This window comes from Protopterus annectens, chromosome 1.part0 (assembly GCF_019279795.1).
Source record: "Protopterus annectens isolate FY-2018-M chromosome 1.part0, PAN1.0, whole genome shotgun sequence".
Classification (NCBI taxonomy): Eukaryota; Metazoa; Chordata; order Ceratodontiformes; family Protopteridae; genus Protopterus; species Protopterus annectens.
In genome coordinates, this window is record NC_056725.1 from 509,343,608 (window position 1) to 509,362,460 (window position 18,853).

General features: G+C 45.5%; 1 protein-coding gene across 4 annotated transcripts in view; it reads left to right on the forward strand.

Moving 5' to 3' along the window:
- The window catches only part of RNF8 (ring finger protein 8), a 656,229-nt gene that overhangs the window by 612,352 nt on the left and 25,024 nt on the right, over nucleotides 1-18,853 (forward strand). For 2 of the 4 annotated variants that reach the window (XM_044060967.1, XM_044060956.1), the window contains one exon: nucleotides 16,542-16,746. In XM_044060967.1, coding sequence (XP_043916902.1) covers nucleotides 16,542-16,746 — 205 coding nt within the window. Of the gene's footprint in view, nucleotides 1-16,541; nucleotides 16,754-16,857; nucleotides 16,928-18,853 lie in introns of all 4 variants that reach the window. The other 2 variants (XM_044060984.1, XM_044060976.1) reach the window with 2 other exon arrangements.

Consider the following 18,853-nt stretch of genomic DNA (forward strand, 5'->3'; position numbering starts at 1 on the left):
GGAATGGTGATCCAGAAGAAGTGTCCCATTTTTTGACCTATATCAACAGTACAACTCAGTTTTTAAGATTTACTTCAAAGTATAGTGTAGACGAAATTCACTTTTTGGATGTTACTATAAGAAAGGATTTGACCAACACTTCCTTTGTTAGTGATTTGTACAGGAAGCCTACATATAGCAACAGTCTATTACACTATCAGAGTAGCCATCCGGAACATGTCAAGAAAGGAGTTGTTAAAGGTCAATTTATTAGAATTTCACACATAGTTAGCAGCACTGAAGATTTTCATACTCAGATTAATTGTTTAAAGGGTATGTTTTTGGCTAGAGGATATCCTCTGGAATTGACAACGTCATTAGTAAGGTTTCAAATATGAGACTAGATGGGAAATTGTGCCCGTTACTTTAAGACAATACTCATGCAGTGAATACGACCAAAAACACCGCTCTTGGGGAAGTAGTCTATGAACAAGTTTGTTTCTTCATTACAAATTTCTCTTTAGATCACAATGACATATACAGTATTTTAAAGAAGGATTGGAGAATTTTTTATGGACACGATACTATCTTGAGTAAGGTTGGTGTATACCCTAGGGTTGTTTACAGGAGAGGAGCTACCATCAAAAAATTACTGGAGAAGGAATTTCATCCCATTACAAGTAATGGTGGGTTAGGCACCAGGAAGTGTGGGTTTTGTTCACAATGTTCTTACATTTTGAACACAGACAAGATTATTATTAACCACACAGTTATTAAGTCCAAGGGTGGATTTTCTTGCAGCACTGCGGGAGTTATTTATGCAGCTTTGTGTATTAATTGTAAGGGGTACTACATTGGTAAAACTAAAAGGCACTTTAAAGACCGGGCATATGAACATCTTAGAGCTATACAAACCCAGAACAACACTAGTGCTTTATTCAAACACATCAATAAAAACCCTGGACATGTTTTTAGATTGTGTCAATGAAAAAATCCCACAGAACCTTAGGGGGTGGACTATGGGAAGATTATCTTTATTTTAGAGAATTGTTTTGGCAGATTAAATTAGATGCCACTACCTTCCCTGGCTTGAACGATGCAACAAATTTAACTAGCCTACTTAAATTGCGAGCATATGAAATTTAAAGTTCAATTTTTAATATATTAATTTCCTATTTTATTACCTACTGCTAATTTATACCAAGTTATTTTTAGGGTGTAGAGTTTTGTGTTTATATACCATGTTGTTTTTTATGGCTATGGCATTTTTTATTGCACTTGGCACTTTAAGCATATAGAACTATTTACTTGATTGTTTAATTGAATCAGGTGATGCTTGCTATAAATTAAACATGTTTTTGTTTTATTTCAGTTCTGATGAAGTCAGCCTGTGGTTGCTGACGAAAGCGCTTAACTGTTGTGGTTTCCCGAATAAAAGTTTTTGAGTACAGGACTGTCAGCGTTTTTTTTTATTTCTGTCAAGTTTTCTGTTGGTCAAAGGAAAGTATATGTTACACCTTCTGGATGTTCACAGACCGCTTTTATCTACAGTCAGAAATTTGAGGGAATCTGATTTTTTTTTTTCCAGAATCAAAATTGAGCAAAACTATTTCTAAACTGACTTTAGCTAAACGGTTAACTGAGTGTATTACATTTGTTTATAAAAAAATGGGTATGGCTTTACCAAAGCAACCAAAATCTAATTCCACTATGTCTATGGCAACTTCTTCAGCCTTTCTATATACATCCTCACTGGATGATACTTGTGCAGCCGCAGCTTGGGCTATTCCTCATACCTTTATTGCTCATTACAAATTGGATCTGGTCTCTAGGGGAAGAGCAGCCTTTGGCTCAGCGGTGCTCAGGAATATCCTTCCTTAGTCGACCTGGGATATAGGTAGCTGGGGACTCTGTCACAACAGTTGAGGAATGAATGAAAATGACATAAGATAAAGAAGATATGTACTCACCATAACGTTCCATCTGTGTTTTCCATTTTCATTCTTCAACTTACCTTTCTCCACCCTCTTCCATGTTTAACTTTTGGAAGGAATGCAAGATGCTGAAGGAACCAATATTCTTTTATTTGAGCTCCAGATGCTGTTCTCTGTCTGTTGCATTATGCTTACAGGTTTAAGGGGTAGCAAACAAGATCTCTTGGGGGGTTAGGTGTCTGGTGCATAATGGGTAAGGGAGGAACTTGAGAGTTTGTGTTCCATGAGCTGGAAGAAGCTTCCAAATCTGATCCGAGGGTCGATTCCAATCCAACAGTTGAGGAAGAATAAAAATGGACAACACAGGTAGAATGTTATGGTGAGTACATAAATTCATTTTTACAATATTGGCATTCAAAGCAAAAAAAAACCAAAAAAAAAAACACCTTGGTAGTTAGGTGAGAAGGAGAGTGCTAGGAAAGCGAAGACAGAGCTAGGTCCTCATCTTGAATGGAAGTCAGCTTTCTCATGTGCTCGCGCTCTGTCTCTTTTTGATGCCCTTCAGAACCTTACCAACTTGCTCTTCCACCAAGCCTCCCCTAGCTCTTCACTCCCCTCTTAAGTGTTCCTCCAGTGCCATTTATAGCCTGGATTCTTCATACCTGCCTAGGGTGGTCCATTTTCTTATGTTTGCCCAGATACCCAACGTGAAAGTGTATACAGGTAAATGGACACACTTTTCCTGTCTAAGCAGCTTCCAAATGGCTAGAGATATCCTAGATTGACCTTTACTTTTTTGATCACTAGAATTTTTCTCTCTAGATATCTTGCTGGCATGTCTAACTCCCACCAAGATTCATGTAATGCATGTTTAGTTTTTCTGCAGGTTTGCAAAGCCTGTCTGAGGGGCACATTCTAGATGAGGCCTCCTTTTAAGGATCCTGCTTCTTGTGCTTCATACTGAAGATGTTAGTCCTGCCTCATTTTCAAATTGTTTTCATAGCTGATTTGAAGTACCTCTCTTGGAAGATGCTTTTTCTGGTTACTATTACATCTGTTAGATAAATCTCCAAATGAAAAGTTGTGTAGATGTTTGAGTGCCTTTGCAAATGAGATGTTAAGTTGTCAATCTCGCCTTCATTCTTGCTGGATGGGTTCGGAGCCGATCCTTGGCTCCGACTCGGCACTTGCTTTAGCTCGAGAACTCCTTTTACCAGCTCGAGGCAACCCTATATCCCATGATGCAAGGCGGAACTACCTCAGATCTCGTTTGCCGCTTAGCGAAAGAGGTCTCCTTTGCCAGCTGAGGTAAGTTTTTCTTTGTAAAATAAGAAAAAGAGTAGTTAGGGTTTTATTTTTCCCTTTTAGTGTCAGTTTAGTCTGTAGTTAGTTACAGCCCACCCTATTCCCTTGTTTTCAAACTTTTTTATAATCTTAGTCTAAAGTTTTTTAGTCAGGCCTACTTCCCCATTGGTTATTCCCTTCCTGTGTGTTTGTGTAAGGGATTAATTTGTGTGTTTGTTGGGATTGTTTGTGTTTCCATCCTCCTAGGATGTCAAAGGAAGGCAAGGTCTCAGGCTTCAAGAAGTGTGACCAGTGCTGTCAGAAAATGTCTCTGACAGACGGTCACACTTCTTGTGTTTATTGCCTGGGGCCTTTGCACCTGCAGGACTCCTGTGCTTTATGTCATGCTTTTAGCCAGAGAGTCCTGCAGGAAAGGAGGAATAAACTCATCCTCCAAGGCTTACTTAAGCCAGAAGGTTCTCCTCCTAAATTAGGGTCAGGAAAACCTTCTAAACCACCGAAGGCTCAGGCTACAGTGTCCAAGCCTCCTCCGGTGGCTCCGGCTCCATCGGAGCCGATACATCTGCTGTTCAAGTAGTGGGTTCGGCGCCAACCGGCACCGATACCCTGACTACTGTGGCCTTGTCGGCTCCGGCTGGAGCCGACACTTTATCCAGCATCGGAGCCGAGATATCCTCGGCTCCATCTGGGGTTCAAGGGACTTCGGCTCCGATGGCTTCGACCCGTAAGAGATCCCGGTCCCCTTCTATACTGAGTATCCACTGCCCGGGTCTCCTCTTTTGTCGGAGCGGAGCCATCGGAGCCGATCTTCGAGATCTTCCAGGCTGTCTGACCACGATTTAGAGAGGGTGGTAAGCAGGCTGTTGAAGTCTCAGGCACTGGCCCAAATGCTCCATAGCCCGTCTCAACAGACTTCGGCTATAGCCCCAATCCTTGAACTTCCTCCTCCGACTCCACACCGCAGTTCGGAGCCGCAGCTTCTCGGGACAGCGATTGTTTCGATGCCGGAGCCGATACATCCTTCAGCTCAGTCGTCCTCGGCTCCGATCTCCTCCTTGAGACCTTCCTTGGAGGGATCCGGTCGTCGGGTTTCCACTGTCGGCTCCGAGGGGGCTAGTGGCATCGGACCCTTGTCCGACCCCGCTCTCCCTCTCGGGCTTCGCTTTGGTAAGCTCGGCGCCGACATCGCCTCGGAGCCTTCTCTCTTTGGAGCCGCCATTCCTGTTTCTTCGAGCGGTGTGTTCCGGACTCCCGGGAGAGGAGCCTTTGAGGTGATGAGGAGTGTCCTGGCCTCTGAGCCTGGTCAACGGTCCATCCCTCTAGCTCCTCCCTCTTCAGTGCCTGCAGATGCCTCTTGCCAACCTCTTGCTCACAGGCCCAGGGATCCATCGCCCCAGGTTTCCCCACTGGGAATTTCCTCCTCTTCCGAGGTTTCTCCTGATCCTGCAGGGGAACCCCCTCGGAAGAGGACGTGTAAGAGGAAACACACAGACTCCCCTGAGTCTACTACATCTAATACCGACTTAGATGAGTCGGAGGGTTCCCCACGGTCCCCCTCTGAGGATGTCTCTTTTTCAGACATCCTTGAGCTCCTCAAACAGAGGGGAATTGGCCTCCATTGACCCCTCCGAGGATGAGTCGGTATACCTGGAGGCTTTTGGATCCCGACCCTCCACCTCCTGGGTGTCTCCGCCTTTCGACCCACTCATGCAGGTAGTTGCTCATAAGGCGTGGGCGGCTCCAGATTCTGTGGAACCTGTCCCCAGAAGACCATCCAAATTCATTACGGCCCCTTCGGACAAACAGTTCCTTTCCAAGGGTGTTCCGGTGGATGCTATGGTGGTGGCGGCTGCCACTAAGAAGGAATTGGCGGATCCTTCAGTACCTGTCCATCCTCCTAATAAGGACTCTAGGACCATGGACAGGTATGGAAAGCGGATGTTTTCTTCAGCGACCTTTGCTATGCGTTCGCTGAATTATCTTTGTCACTTCACCAGGCTTCAACGAGATGTTCTCAAGGAACTGGGAGAAGTAGTCCAGGATCCTTCTGCTGCTGGGGCTCAGGAAAAGATTGCCTCGCAGCTTGCTATCCTGAATTCCATATCTAACTCCTCCATGCGGCTCATATCCTATGCGGCCGATGGAGCGAGCAGGGCCGCAGGCACAGGAGTTGCTCTTAGACGCCAAGCCTGGATGCGGCTTTGTAATTTTGCGGACCCCTTTAAGGCGTCCTTCACTAATACCCCCTTTGATGGTTCGGCTTTGTTCGGACCTCAGCTGAAGGATACCTTGACCAGGTGTGAGCAGGACGGTAAAACTCTTTCTGCCGTTGGAGTCCAGTTTTCCACTCCTCCTAGACCATACCCCAAGGGTCAGAAGGGGGGGAAGATGTGGTTCCGTAAAGCCCAAGGAGCTACACCGGACACACGTGGTCAGTTTACCCCCAGAGGCAGAGGGGGTAACAATACAGACGCCCCCTAGAGGCATGGGGGTCCTCAGAACCAGGGCAGCAGGGAGTCTCTTCCTGAGAAGCCCTTTCAGCATCCCTGAGGTGTTGCCCGACTGTCCACCCTTGGAGGCAGTCGGGAAGGATTTCGCTGTACCCAGTAGCCTGGCAATCCCTATCTCAAGAGATGTGGGTACAGTCGATTATATCCGAGGGTTACAAAATCCCTTCAAAGGTTTCCGTACCTCTTCAATCCCTTCCAGACATCTCACCCGGTCAAAGGGATTTGGCAGAACAGGAGGTTTCAAAGCTCCTAGAAAAAAGAGCCGTCCAGACTGTGCCAGCAGACCAGGTAGGATCCGGCCTACTCCAGATTCTTTTTGGTCCCCAAAAGGACGTGAGATTGTAGACCAATATTAGACCTGAGCAATCTGAACAGATTTGTCAAGAAGGCAAGATTCCGGATGGTCACGCTTCAGTCCATTCTGCCCTTTCTGGGCAAGGACAACTGGATGTGCTCTATAGACCTTCAAGATGCGTACTATCACATAAAGATTCACAGACGCTCCAGAAGGTTTCTCCGCTTTCGGCTAGGGACCAGTCATTACCAATTCAGAGCCCTGCCCTTTGGCCTCACTTCAGCCCCCAGAGTGTTTACCAAATGCATGGCAGTGGTCACAGCTCATCTGAGACGTCGAGGATTCCAGGTGTTTCCCTATTTGGACGACTGGCTCCTCTCCACCACCAAGTGTCAGCTTCTTCAGTCCAGAGACTACACTCTACAGCTTTGCAGGAGTTTGGGAATTTCAGTAAACTTCGAAAAATCTTCTCTGCTGCCTTGCCAATCTATCACCTTTATAGGCGCAGAATTAAACACCGTCAAAATGTTAGCCAGACTAACAGATCAAAGAATTCTGGACATCCAAAAATTTGTTCGGCTTCTTTTGCAAAGCAACAAGATCAAAGCCAGATTTATACTGAAGGTTCTAGGTCTTATGGCTGCGACCATTGTTCTTCTACCACTGGCTCGCTTCCACATGCCTTCTGCAGTGGATGCTATTCACGCAGTGGTCGTACCACAGTCTCCGATGAGGCACGAAATCTTGGTAACACAGTCGTGCGAGCTCATCTGAACTGGTGGATATCTTCCCCTCTTCTTCATCAGAGCCGACCCTTTATTCCCCTCCTCCAGTTGCCACAGTCACTACGGATGCCTCTCTGATCGGGTGGGGGGCATTATCAGGGCAGGATGGTCCACGGACGTGGCAACCCATAGAATACCATCTGCACATAAATGTCCTGGAGATGAGAGCAGTGCTTTTAACGCTGCAAGCCCTCAACGACTTTCTTCCCACGGGACTATTGCAGTACAGACGGACAACATGTCCGTAGTCTGGTACATCAACAAGCAGGGCGGGACCAGGTCCTATCCGTTATGTCGAGAAGCTCTCAGACTTTGGCAGTGGGCGATCTCTTCTCAGCGGTTTCTGATAGCAACGCACATCCCCGGCAGGTCCAACCTATTAGCGGACAGGCTGAGCAGATCCATTCTGATGCCTCACGAGTGGTCTCTCAATCAATCTGTAGTGGATCAGATTTTTCTGAAGTGGGGCACTCCTTGTTGTGATCTTTTGGTACTCCTCAAAACAACAAGTGCCCCGATTTCTTCACTCTCTTTCCCCTTCCAGGCCAACCTCTGAGAGACTCTCTAACCCAGGATTGGCCCCAGGGACTTCTGTACGCTTTTCCTCCTTTTCCCTTGATTCCACAAGTCATTCAGAAAGCCACCGTTTTGAGAGCCAAGTTGATCCTCATTGCCCCATATTGGCCTCGACAAATTTGGTTTCCGTCTCTGCATCGTCACCTTCTGGTGCAGCCCTGGCATCTGGACCCAGTTCGGATCTCTTGATCCACCAATCGGGTCAGCAGCATCGGGCCATTCATTCTCTCAACCTCACTGCTTGGTTGCTCCACTTCCTACCCTAGCCAGGCTACCGATGATTTCGGACTCAGTCAGAGACATTTTAGTCTCTTCCTTGAAGTCGTCCACTAGGACTGTTTATGCTAGCAAGTGGCGACGTTTTTCTATGTGGGCGAATTCCAGAAATATTGACCCCTTTACTGCTCCTGTACATTCGGTTTTAGATTTCCTGGCGGAGGTTTTTCATTCAGGATCCTCGTCATCTACAGTCAAAGTACAACTGGCTGCTATTTCTAAGTGTCATGTTGGCCTGCATGACAATAACATTATGTCTCATAGGTTATGCAAGGCCTTTCTCAGAGGAGTTTTCCTCCTAAAACCACCTATAAAGCATCCTCCTCCGCAATGGGATCTAAACTTAATGTTGGCATCCTTGATACTACCTCCCTTCGAACCGTCTGCTTCATGTTCTTTGAAGTTATTGACCTGGAAAACTATATTTTTACTGGCTGTCACTTCTGCAAGAAGGGTTTCCGAGATTCAAGCTCTCTGCATCTGTTCCCCTTATTTGGTTTTTCATAAGGACAGGGTATCATTAAGAACTAACCCTTCCTTTCTTCCCAAAGTCATATCTCAAACCAACATTAACCAATCTATAGTTCTACCAGTCTTTTTCCCAAACTATTCCGACAGAGCTGAACAGAAACTGCATATGTTAAGTTGTCTATCTCGCCTTCATTCTTGCTGGATGGGTTCGGAGCCGACCTCGGCTCCGACTCGGCCACTCTAAAAGCTCGAGAGTTGGTTCCACCGGCTCGAGGCTCCCCTTATATCCCACAATGCTAGGCGAGAGTTACCTCAGATCTCGTTTGCCGCTACAGCGATCGAGGTGTTGGTTTTCTACCGGTTCTTGGTAAGTGACTTTCTTGTAAAGTTAGTGTAATTAAACCCCTTTAATTTTAAATTTTATACTTATTTCCCTTAGTTTAGAGGAATTCTTGCCCCTTTTTCTTAAAATTCCTGTTTTTTCCCCACAAGAACTTTAAGTTCTTCCTCGGCCTTCAGGCCTTCTTCCTTCCCTAGTGTGTGTGTGTGTGTTATTTCTTAATTTAAAACTTAGTCAGTTGTTTTATTTTAAGCTAAAACTAGACAGGGTGTAATCAGTGTGTTTTTTGATTGTGTGTGTGATTGCACTTTCGGATGTCTAAAGAATCAAAGGTCTCAGGCTTCAAGAAGTGTGATGCGTGCTGTCAGAAAATGTCTCTGACAGACGGTCACACTTCTTGTGTCTACTGCCTGGGGCCTTTGCACCTGCAGGACTCCTGTGCTGTTTGCCATGGCTTCAGTCCCAGGGTCCTGCAGGAAAGAAAAAATAAATTAATTTTGAGAGGTTTACTCAAGCCTGAGGGTTCCCTTACTGTCTCTTCAGGGAAGCCCTCCAAGGCTTCTAGGTCTTCGGCTCCAGCAACTGAGCCGAGACCTAAGGCTTCTAAACCTCCGCCTACATCGGCTCCGGCTGGAGCCGATGAGTCTCAGTCCACAGTTTCTGTGGTTCCCTCGGCTCCGGCTGGAGCCGAGGTAATAGAGATTCCCATGTTGGCTCCGACCAGATCTTCGGAGCCGACATCGAGGAAGAGGTCCAGGTCACCATCCCTTGGCTCCGTTCATTCGGCTCCAGGAATCTCCCCTGCTGTCTGAACGGAGCCATAAATCTCATTCCTCTAGGTCATCGAGGCTGTCGGATCATGACCTTCAGAGGGTAGTGAGTCGACTTCTTAAGTCCGGGGCACTGGCCCAGATGCTTCAGAGCCCGACTCATCAGTCGATGCCTGCTCCTGTCCATCAATATATTCCTCCTCCGACTCCGTTGAGCTCGGAGCCGGGTCGTGTCGGAACCGAGACTGTGGTAGCGCCGAGCCGATACAATTGTCTTCGGCTCCATCGGCTCGATTTCTTCCTTAGAAGAATCTCGGCGCCGGACTTCCATCGTCGGCTCCGAGGGGGTGAGTGGCATCGGACCCTTGTCCGACCCCGCTCTTCCTCTCGGAGCTTCGGCGCTGGTGAGTTCGGCTCTGACATCGGCCTCGGAGCCATCACTGTCGGTGCCAAGGGAGGTTTTCAGCTTCTCGGAGCGGGGACCTCTGGCTTTGCCTGACAAGGGGTGCTTTCGAGGTCATGCGGAGTGTGTTAGAGCCTGGCTCTACTCCACAGTCGGCGCCGTCCGCCCCTCCCTCTACGGTGCCTCAGGTCAAGTCGACTCACTCCCTCATCCCGGACCGCAGAGAGCCAGCTCCTCAGGAACCCCATGTGGGGATTTCATCCTCTTCCGAGGCCTCTCCTGATTTCGCAGAAGAGCCCCCTTGGAAGAGGAAGTGTAAGAGGAAACGCATTGACTCACCTGAGTCCATCACATCTGACACAGATTTAGATGATTCTGAGGGTTCCCCTTCCCCTTCTGAAGATGTCTCTTTGCAGACATTCTAGAGATCCTGAAGCAGAGGGAAATTGGCCAGCCCTTAACCCTTCGGAGGATGAATCTGTATATCTTGAGGCGTTTGGCTCTCGCCCTTCCACCTCCTGGGTGTCCCCCTTTGACCCCTCATGCAGGTGGTTGCTAAAAAGGCATGGACGGCTCCTGATTCAGTGGACCCCACTCCCAGGAGACCCTCCAAATTCATAACGGCACCAGTAGACAAGCAGTTCTTGACAAAAGGAGTTTCTGTGGATGCTATGGTGGTAGCTGCTGCCACTAAGAAGGAACTAGCTGATCCTTCAGTACCTGTCCATCCACCTAACAAGGAATCTAGGTCCATGGACAGGTACGGAAGCGGATGTTCTCGTCAGCGACATTTACTATGCGTCGCTGAACTACCTGTGCCATTTCACTCGCCTTCAAAGGGACTTGATTAAAGAAGCGAGTGACATGTTGAAGGATCCTACAGCTGCGGGTTTTCAAGATAAAATGAACACTCAGCTGGCTACCCTTAACTCTATAGCCAACTCCTCCATGCGCCTCCTTTCTTATGCGGCTGATGGAGCGAGTAGGGCCGCAGGGACAGGTGTGGCCTTACGTAGGCATGCCTGGATGCGGCTATGCAATTTTGCGGACCCTTCAAGACGTCTTTCACTAACTCCCCGTTTGATGGATCATCTCTCTTTGGTCCTCAAGTGAAAGAAACCTTGACTAGGTGCGAGACTGATGGCAAGAGACTTTCTGCCGTCTGAGTCCGTTTTTCTACTCCTTCTAGGCCTTACCCCAAAGGCCAGAAAAGTGGGAAAATGTGGTTCCGTAAACAAAATCAAGGGACTTCGCCTGACGCACAAAGTCGTTACCCCGCCAGAGGCAGAGGTGGGAATAACAATGGTAGACGCCGCCTCGAGGCAGGGGCTCCAGAACCAGGGCAATCGAGAAGCCTTCTCTGATAAGCCCTTTCAGCATCCCTGAGGTGTTGCCCGGCTGCCCACCTTCGGAGGCAGTCGGGGAAGGTTGTCACTGTACCCAAAAGCCTGGCTATCCCTGACTCAAGACAAATGGGTACAGTCCGTCATTTCGAAGGCTATTCTATCCCCTTTCTTCGCATTCGAAACAATCAAAAAATCCTTTCCAGATGTTCCACCACGCAAAGGGATCTAGCGGTTTTGGAAATTTCAAAACTGCTTGCAAAAAGAGCAATTCAGCCAGTTCCAGCAGACCAGCAAGGATCCGGAATCTACTCAAGGTTCTTTTTAGTTCCAAAGAAAACAGGGGACTGGAGACCAATTTTGGATCTCAGTATCTTGAACAGATCAGTCAAGAAAACAAGATTTCGGATGGTCACGCTGCAGTCCATCCTTCCCCTATTGGGAAAAGGAAACTGGATGTGCTCTATAGACCTTCAGGATGCGTACTATCACATAAAAATGAACAGACGCTCCAGAAGATTCCTCCGCTTCAGGCTGGGAACCAGTCATTTTCAATTCAGGGCCCTGCCCTTTGGTCTCACCACTGCCCCCCGGGTGTTTACCAAATACATGGCAGTGGTAGCTTCTCACCTGAGACGACAAGGATTCCAGGTGTTTCCATATTTGGACGACTGGCTCCTCACAGCTTCCACCAAGCATCTCCTTCTGATGGCCAGGGATTACACTTTTCGCATTTGTCAAAAGTTAGGCATTTCAATAAATTGCGAAAAGTCTGTTTTGTCACCTTGTCGTACTATTACCTTCATAGGCGCAAATCTAAACACAGTAGACATGTCTGCGAGGCTAACAGATCAGAGAATAACAGACATACACAGACTGGTCTCACTCCTTTTCAACAACAACAGAATCAAAGCCAGGTTAGTTCTGAAAGTGTTGGGAATTATGGCGGCTGCCATACCTCTGCTTCCATTAGCCAGATTCCACATGCGAATCCTTCAATGGATGCTCTTTACACAATGGTCATACCAGCAACTTCCAATGTCCCACACCATTATGATCACGCAGGCGTGCAGAAATCATCTCATGTGGTGGATGTCTTCCCCTCAGCTCTGGTTGGGAAGACCCTTTGTTCCTCCCCCTCCGGTTGCTACTCTGACAACGGACGCCTCCCTGATCGGGTGGGGGGGGGCATTATCAGGGCAGGACGGTCCAGGGCACATGGCAACCAGACGAATGCCACTTGCACATAAATGTTCTGGAGATGAGAGCAGTGCTTTTAGCGTTGCAAGCCCTTCAAGACTCTCTCCCCTTGGGAACGATTGCAATCCAGACAGACAATATGTCTGTAGTGTGGTACATCAACAAACAAGGCGGAACCAGGTCCTACCCCGTGTCGAGAAGCACTCAGATTGTGGCAATGGGCGATTTCTTCTCGGCGTTTTCTGATAGCAACGCACATCCCCGGGAAGTCCAATCAAATAGCGGACAAATTGAGCAGAGCTATCCTCATGCCTCATGAGTGGTCTCTGAAAGACTCTGTTGTGAGAGAGATTTTTCTCAAGTGGGGTCAGCCTTGCTGCGATCTTTTTGCTACTCCCCAAAACAGCAAGTGCAGACATTATTTCACTCTATTCCCTTTACCAGGCCAACCCAGCAGAGACGCTCTAGTCCAAGTTTGGCCCCGGGGACTTCTGTATGCATTTCCTCCCTTCCCACTAATCTCTCAAGTGATACAGAAAGCTATCGCTCAGAAGGCCTCGTTGATCCTCATTGCTCCTTACTGGCCTCGACAGGTGTGGTTCCCCTTTCTACATCAATTTCTACTGGAGCGACCTTGGCATCTGGACCTAGTTCCAGACCTTTTGATCCATCAATCGGGTCAGTTACATCTCTCCCTCCCCTCTCTGAACCTCACTGCTTGGTTCCTCCAGTTCCAACCTTAGCCAGGCTTCCTCAATTATCTCACTCTGTTCGAGATATTTTGATAGCTTCCCATAAATCTTCCACTAGGAAGATTTATTTGAGTAAGTGGAAACGTTTCACATATTGGGCTCAAGGAAAGGACATAGATCCTTTCACTGCTTCCATCCAAATAGTCCTTGATTTTCTAGCTGAACTTTTCCATGCAGGTTCATCCCCTTCTACTCTTAAAGTTCAATTGGCAGCTATCTCTAACTTTCATGTGGGTATCTCTGAGTCTGCCTTAATGTCCCACAAGCTTTGCAAAGCCTTTTTGAAAGGAGGTTTTCTTCTCAGACCTCCTATAAGAAATCCTCCTTCTCCTTGGGATCTAAATTTAGTTCTTACTTCTTTGATTCTACCCCCTTTCGAACCTGCAGCCTCCTGTTCTTTAAAATTGCTATCATGGAAGACTCTCTTTCTGGTAGCTATTACTTCAGCTAGAAGAGTCTCAGAACTTCATGCACTCAGCTGTCGACCTCCTTATCTATTGTTCCATAAGGACAGGGTATCCTTACGAACCAACCCGTCCTTTTTGCCTAAGGTCGTCTCGACATCAAATCTAAATCAAAGCATTGACCTCCCTGTCTTTTTTCCAGAATATTCCAATAGGTCTGAACAAAAATTACACTGGCTAGATGTCCATCGTCAGTTGAGGTACTATTTGGATAGAACAAAACAATTCAGAAAATCTGACCAACTGTTTGTCTCCTATGCAGAAGGCAGAAAGGGACTTTCAGTTTCAAAGGTATCATTATCTAGATGGCTTACATCTCTGATTACCCTTGTTTATGAGATTAGACACCAAAAGCTGCCTAATAAACCTAAGGCCCATTCTACCAGAGCTTTGGCTACTTCCTTAGCCTTCCAAGACAGACTGCCTATTGACACCATTTGTGCAGCGGCTACTTGGGCTACTCCTCACACTTTCATTTCTCATTATAAGTTGGACCTAGTTTCTAGGCATAGAGCTAACTTTGGTTCCACTGTTCTCAGGAGTCTGTTCCGTTAGGCCACCCGGGACAAGGTGCTAGGGACGCGGTCCCATCCAGCAAGAATGAAGGCGAGATAGACAACTTAACATATAGAAGTTATGTTCTTACCATAACGTTCCATGTTAGTTGTCTTCTTCTCGCCTTCTTGCGTCCCACCCTCCTTCCCCCTGGCCTGGACAGACCTAGAGGAGTTGTGATTGTGACCTCTCTTTCTGCCACCTCTTTTCTTAGGCATATGCTGCTTGCATATTTCCTGAATCAGGATGTAGGTCACCCTTCTTTCTCCCTGTTGTTAGAGGTGGACTCTGTTTAGAGTTATTCTGTTACTATTATAAGCTGGGGTTAGCTTACAAACGAGATCTGAGGTAACTCTCGCCTAGCATTGTGGGATATAAGGGGAGCCTCGAGCCGGTGGAACCAACTCTCGAGCTTTTAGAGTGGCCGAGTCGGAGCCGAGGTCGGCTCTGAACCCATCCAGCAAGAAGAAGGCGAGAAGAAGACAATTAACATGGAACGTTATGGTAAGAACATAACTTCTATTTTTTGGATGTCCATCGTCAGCTCAGGTACTATTTGCATAGAACTAAACAATTCAGAAAATCGGACCAATTATTTGTCTCCTATGCAGAAAACAGGATAGGTCTTCCAGTATCTAAAGTGACCTTATCCAGATGGTTGACTTCCACTATTTCCTATGTGTACTCTCTCAGGGGCAAACAGCTATCTTCTAAGCCAAAAGCACACTCAACCAGGAGTCTATCCACTTCTGCAGCTTTTCAGGATAGACTACCCATTGATACCATTTGTGCAGCAGCTACTTGGGCCACACCTCATACCTTTGTCTCTCATTACAAGTTGGACTTGGCCTCTAGAGATAGGGCCAGTTTTGGTTCCACAGTTCTCAAGAGTCTGTTCCATTGAGCCACCCGGGACACAGGTGCTAGGGACGCAGTCCCATCCAGCAAGAATGAAGGCGAGATTGACAACTTAACATTTAGAAGTTATGTACCTACCATAACGTTCCATGTTAGTTGTCTTCTCTCGCCTTCTTTCTTGCGTCCCTCCCTCCTTCCCCCTGGCCTGGACAGATCTTGGAGCGTTCCTATTAGATTGTTTCCCCCGGTACGTTGTTAGGAGGATTTCTTTTAGGAACCATTGTTCCTATTTCTGTTAGGATAGTGTTTAGCAAGGTTAGTTAGCTGCCAAACGAGATCTGAGGTAGTTCCGCCTTGCATCATGGGATATAGGGTTGCCTCGAGCTGGTAAAAGGAGTTCTCGAGCTAAAGCAAGTGCCGAGTCGAAGCCGAGGATCGGCTCCGAACCCATCCAGCAAGAAAGAAGGCGAGAGAAGACAACTAACATGGAACGTTATGGTAGGTACATAACTTCTAATTCTATTTTATATGCCTTGGATAGCTACAGAAACAAACCTTAATCAGCCATTTAATTTGCCTTTATTTTCTCACTCTCCGCTTTAACAGCAGTGAGTATTTATAAGACTGCATGTATGCTCTTAAACAACTCAGATTTAGAGTGGGCAGAGCCAAGTTAGTTAGAAAACCTTCACAATTTTTTTGTCTCCTTTTCCAACAACAAAAACGTTGTGGTCCATAATTTTGAAGGTCACTGTCTAGGTGGATTTTTTACTGCAAAAACATTAAAACTGTGCCCTTTTTCTATAGCTGGTAGTCCGTAGAATATTTGAATAGCTAATACCAGGACTTCACCAAATACTTTTACAGTGCTCTGTAGGCTGGATATGAGCACTGGATCTCACTCATCCTTCAGACTCACACTCATCCAGGGTATTTTCCCATGATGATCTACCAAGAGGATAAGGTTGGGACTCTGCTCTACTGGTCAATGGGTTTGGACCTTCTCATTCCAGATACTAAAGCTATGTGCTTGTATGATGATAAATCTGGATGAGTAGGCCCTTTCTCATCAAATCTTAAGTCAAACATTATCTGGAGGATTTTAATTTTTTTAATTGCTTTGCTTTTAAGAGGCACACCTGATAATCCAGAGAGTAAGATGGTTTGCATAGCATTGATGGGAAAGAGGAGGAGCAAGAAGCCTAGGAAAGTTTTAGATATCAAGCAACTGACTGTAAATGTGTAGTTTCAGGCCTACTGATTGACAAGGATGGACCTGATCATCCAGAACATTGTTATGGTAAGTACATAACTCTCATTCTGTTTTTATTAAGTAGTTTTTTTTGTTGACTGTATTATTCTCACCAGGCTAGTAACACCATTTCAGGAGAGACCTGAGGTGGGTAGTTGTACTACTAGGAGAAATTTGTCCAGGACGCCATGGAAGTTCCTTACACTCTCCAGTAATTGCCATGGGATTTTTTACACCTACCTGAGCTACCACCAGCACAGGTAGATGGAATCTCTGTTTAATGTCTTATCCGATGGACAGATCCTTCTGTTGCACTTAATGTATTTTGAATTTTTCTCGTGAGAAGATCGCATGTTCATTGAGTAGATGAAGTGTGTTGCATTAAAGTGAAAACCCATGTTGAACCAGTTCATTTCAGAACTATTGCCAGTAACCTTTCTGTGCATTTTGTCTCTTCTCAATTTTGCTTGCAGGCTGTGACGCTGAACTGCTCTCATAGTTTCTGCTCTTACTGCATCACAGAATGGAAGAAACGGAAGCATGAATGCCCCATCTGCAGGCAGACAATCTGCACGCAGACACGGTCTATTGTTCTAGACAATTGTATCGAGAGGATTGTAGAGAACCTTGGTGCAGAGGTCAAAGAGAGACGAGCTACACTTCTTCAAGAACGGAAAGGTGAGAGGTGGGTGGTGGAGTGTTAAATATCAGTGTGCTTACAGTTTTCTTAGCTGATAGGCTTTTCTTTTGGAAGGTGGTTTAACTGATAATGCTGTTTTATATGTTTAGAAAGGCAGATTAAAGGAGAAGTCCACCCTCACTTGTAGCTTAACTCATCCCTGAGGGTTCTTTTCTTACAGTAAGTATTAATTGTTGGATACTAGTCTGTACTTTATAAAACTTTAATTTTCTTTTCTTTCATTGGAATCAAAGGAAGGGAAAGATGACCCATCTTTTTAAGCTTAACCCCTCTTGAGATTTGGCAGAGGAATTTGTCTCCACCTTCATGAAATGGCAAAAAATGTAGCTTTCCCTGTAGGGTACTGCCCATAAGCTAATGTCAGTAAGTGCTAGGGACTGTCAAGATTTTTTACCTGCTTAATTGTTTTGTTAAATTGATAAGTTCTGTGGTCCTGTTGCTTACCTTCAGGCAGATTTTAGTCCAAACAGTCAGGTTTTACTAGCTTGGGAAAGGGATAACTTGCACTGCAAAAAATACTGTCAGCACCCTCTTTGTGTTTCTGTTTACAGCCCCATGCCGAGAGGAAAATTATATAATTTCTGTGATGTGCTGCAGTAGCATAACTAGGGTGGGGGCTAGTGCAGCCAGGTGCCCAAGGCACAATCAAGCTGATCCAGATTTATTTCTAATGCAGTACTGGTTTTCAACTCATTCACTCCAGTGGAGCACAGGAAGTTTGCAGTGTAACATCCAGTGGGCGGGGCTTAGGCCTTTTGACAGAATCAACTTGTCCTTGCATTTCAAACAAATGTTAAAATCTCTGGAACCATAGGGGTTATGAAAGAAGTATAAATGGCAAACCCTTCAGCAGTAATTATTTTTGTAGTGGTAGAATTCTTTGGGTTCTAGGTCTTCAACTGAATTTTATACCTCACAGTCAACACACACTAACTTGCGTTTGTAATATTTTGTAAACAATGTATAATATCTCAGCAGACACTTAAGTTACACACACACACACAGTCAGTAGCATTTTAGTGATGTAGCTGAGAGCTTTCATAAGAGGCTAGATAATTCTGTCTGGGCTTTGTGGTTTTTGAGATATTTACAAAAATGTGAAAATTGCATCTATATAAATTAAAATCATAAAAACAATATCTTTTAACCTGTACTAGAGCGGTCAGATATTAATGCAGTTGAGTTTGGATGAAATCTTTTAAAAAATCTTGTATATAGCTTGGTTTTGGAATTATTGATACAAGTATGAACAAACAATATAATGAGTTAAAAGCCAGTATTGCATTTGTGGTCAAACTTGAGCACTGTAGCGTTCTGTATGTGTAGTCTAAACTGTAACAAATTCTAGCAAGCAGTTTGCTACAGTTCAAAAGTGAGGCGGGAGGAATCGTTTTTCTTTCTTTTTTTTTTAACCTGAGAGCTGTCGCGCTCCATAAGCCAAGGAATAACCTGTAGCAATCAGTTTGCTACAGTTAAAACAAAGAAATTATTTTATCTGATGTTATCCATTTTTGACTGATGCAACTAATGGGACTCTGATCCGGTTCAAACACTTTGATTTAAAGCTCTGACTCTTCCCTTACCCATAATCCCCCTCTCCCTCTGAATGCCTCTGATCTCATTTGCTGCTTGATCGAACAGTTGTTTCAACAGGCTTCTGATCTCCTTTGTATCATCTGACAGCAAGTCAAAAATCTTGCCTCATTTTCAGTCTTTTTAGTCTTTGGTCTAATCCCTTACCTCTATTGTTTGGAGAAAGTTTGTTCTTGATATAAATGTAAAGTGTTACTTTAAGTTAGACTTCCCTTGCAGGTCAGATTTGTAAGAACTATTTGATAGTGTGTGCGTGTGCGCGTGCGTGTGTGTGTGTGTGTGTGTGTGTATACACAGTGCAATGAAAAAGTATTTGCCCCCGTCCTGATTTCTTATTCTTTTGCATGTCTGTCAAAAATGTTTCAGATCATCAAACAAATGTAAATATTACACAAAGATAACCCAAGTAAACACAAAATGCAGTTTTTAAGTGATGATTTAATTTAAGGGGAAAAAAAACTATCCAAACCTACATGGCTCTATGTGAAAAAG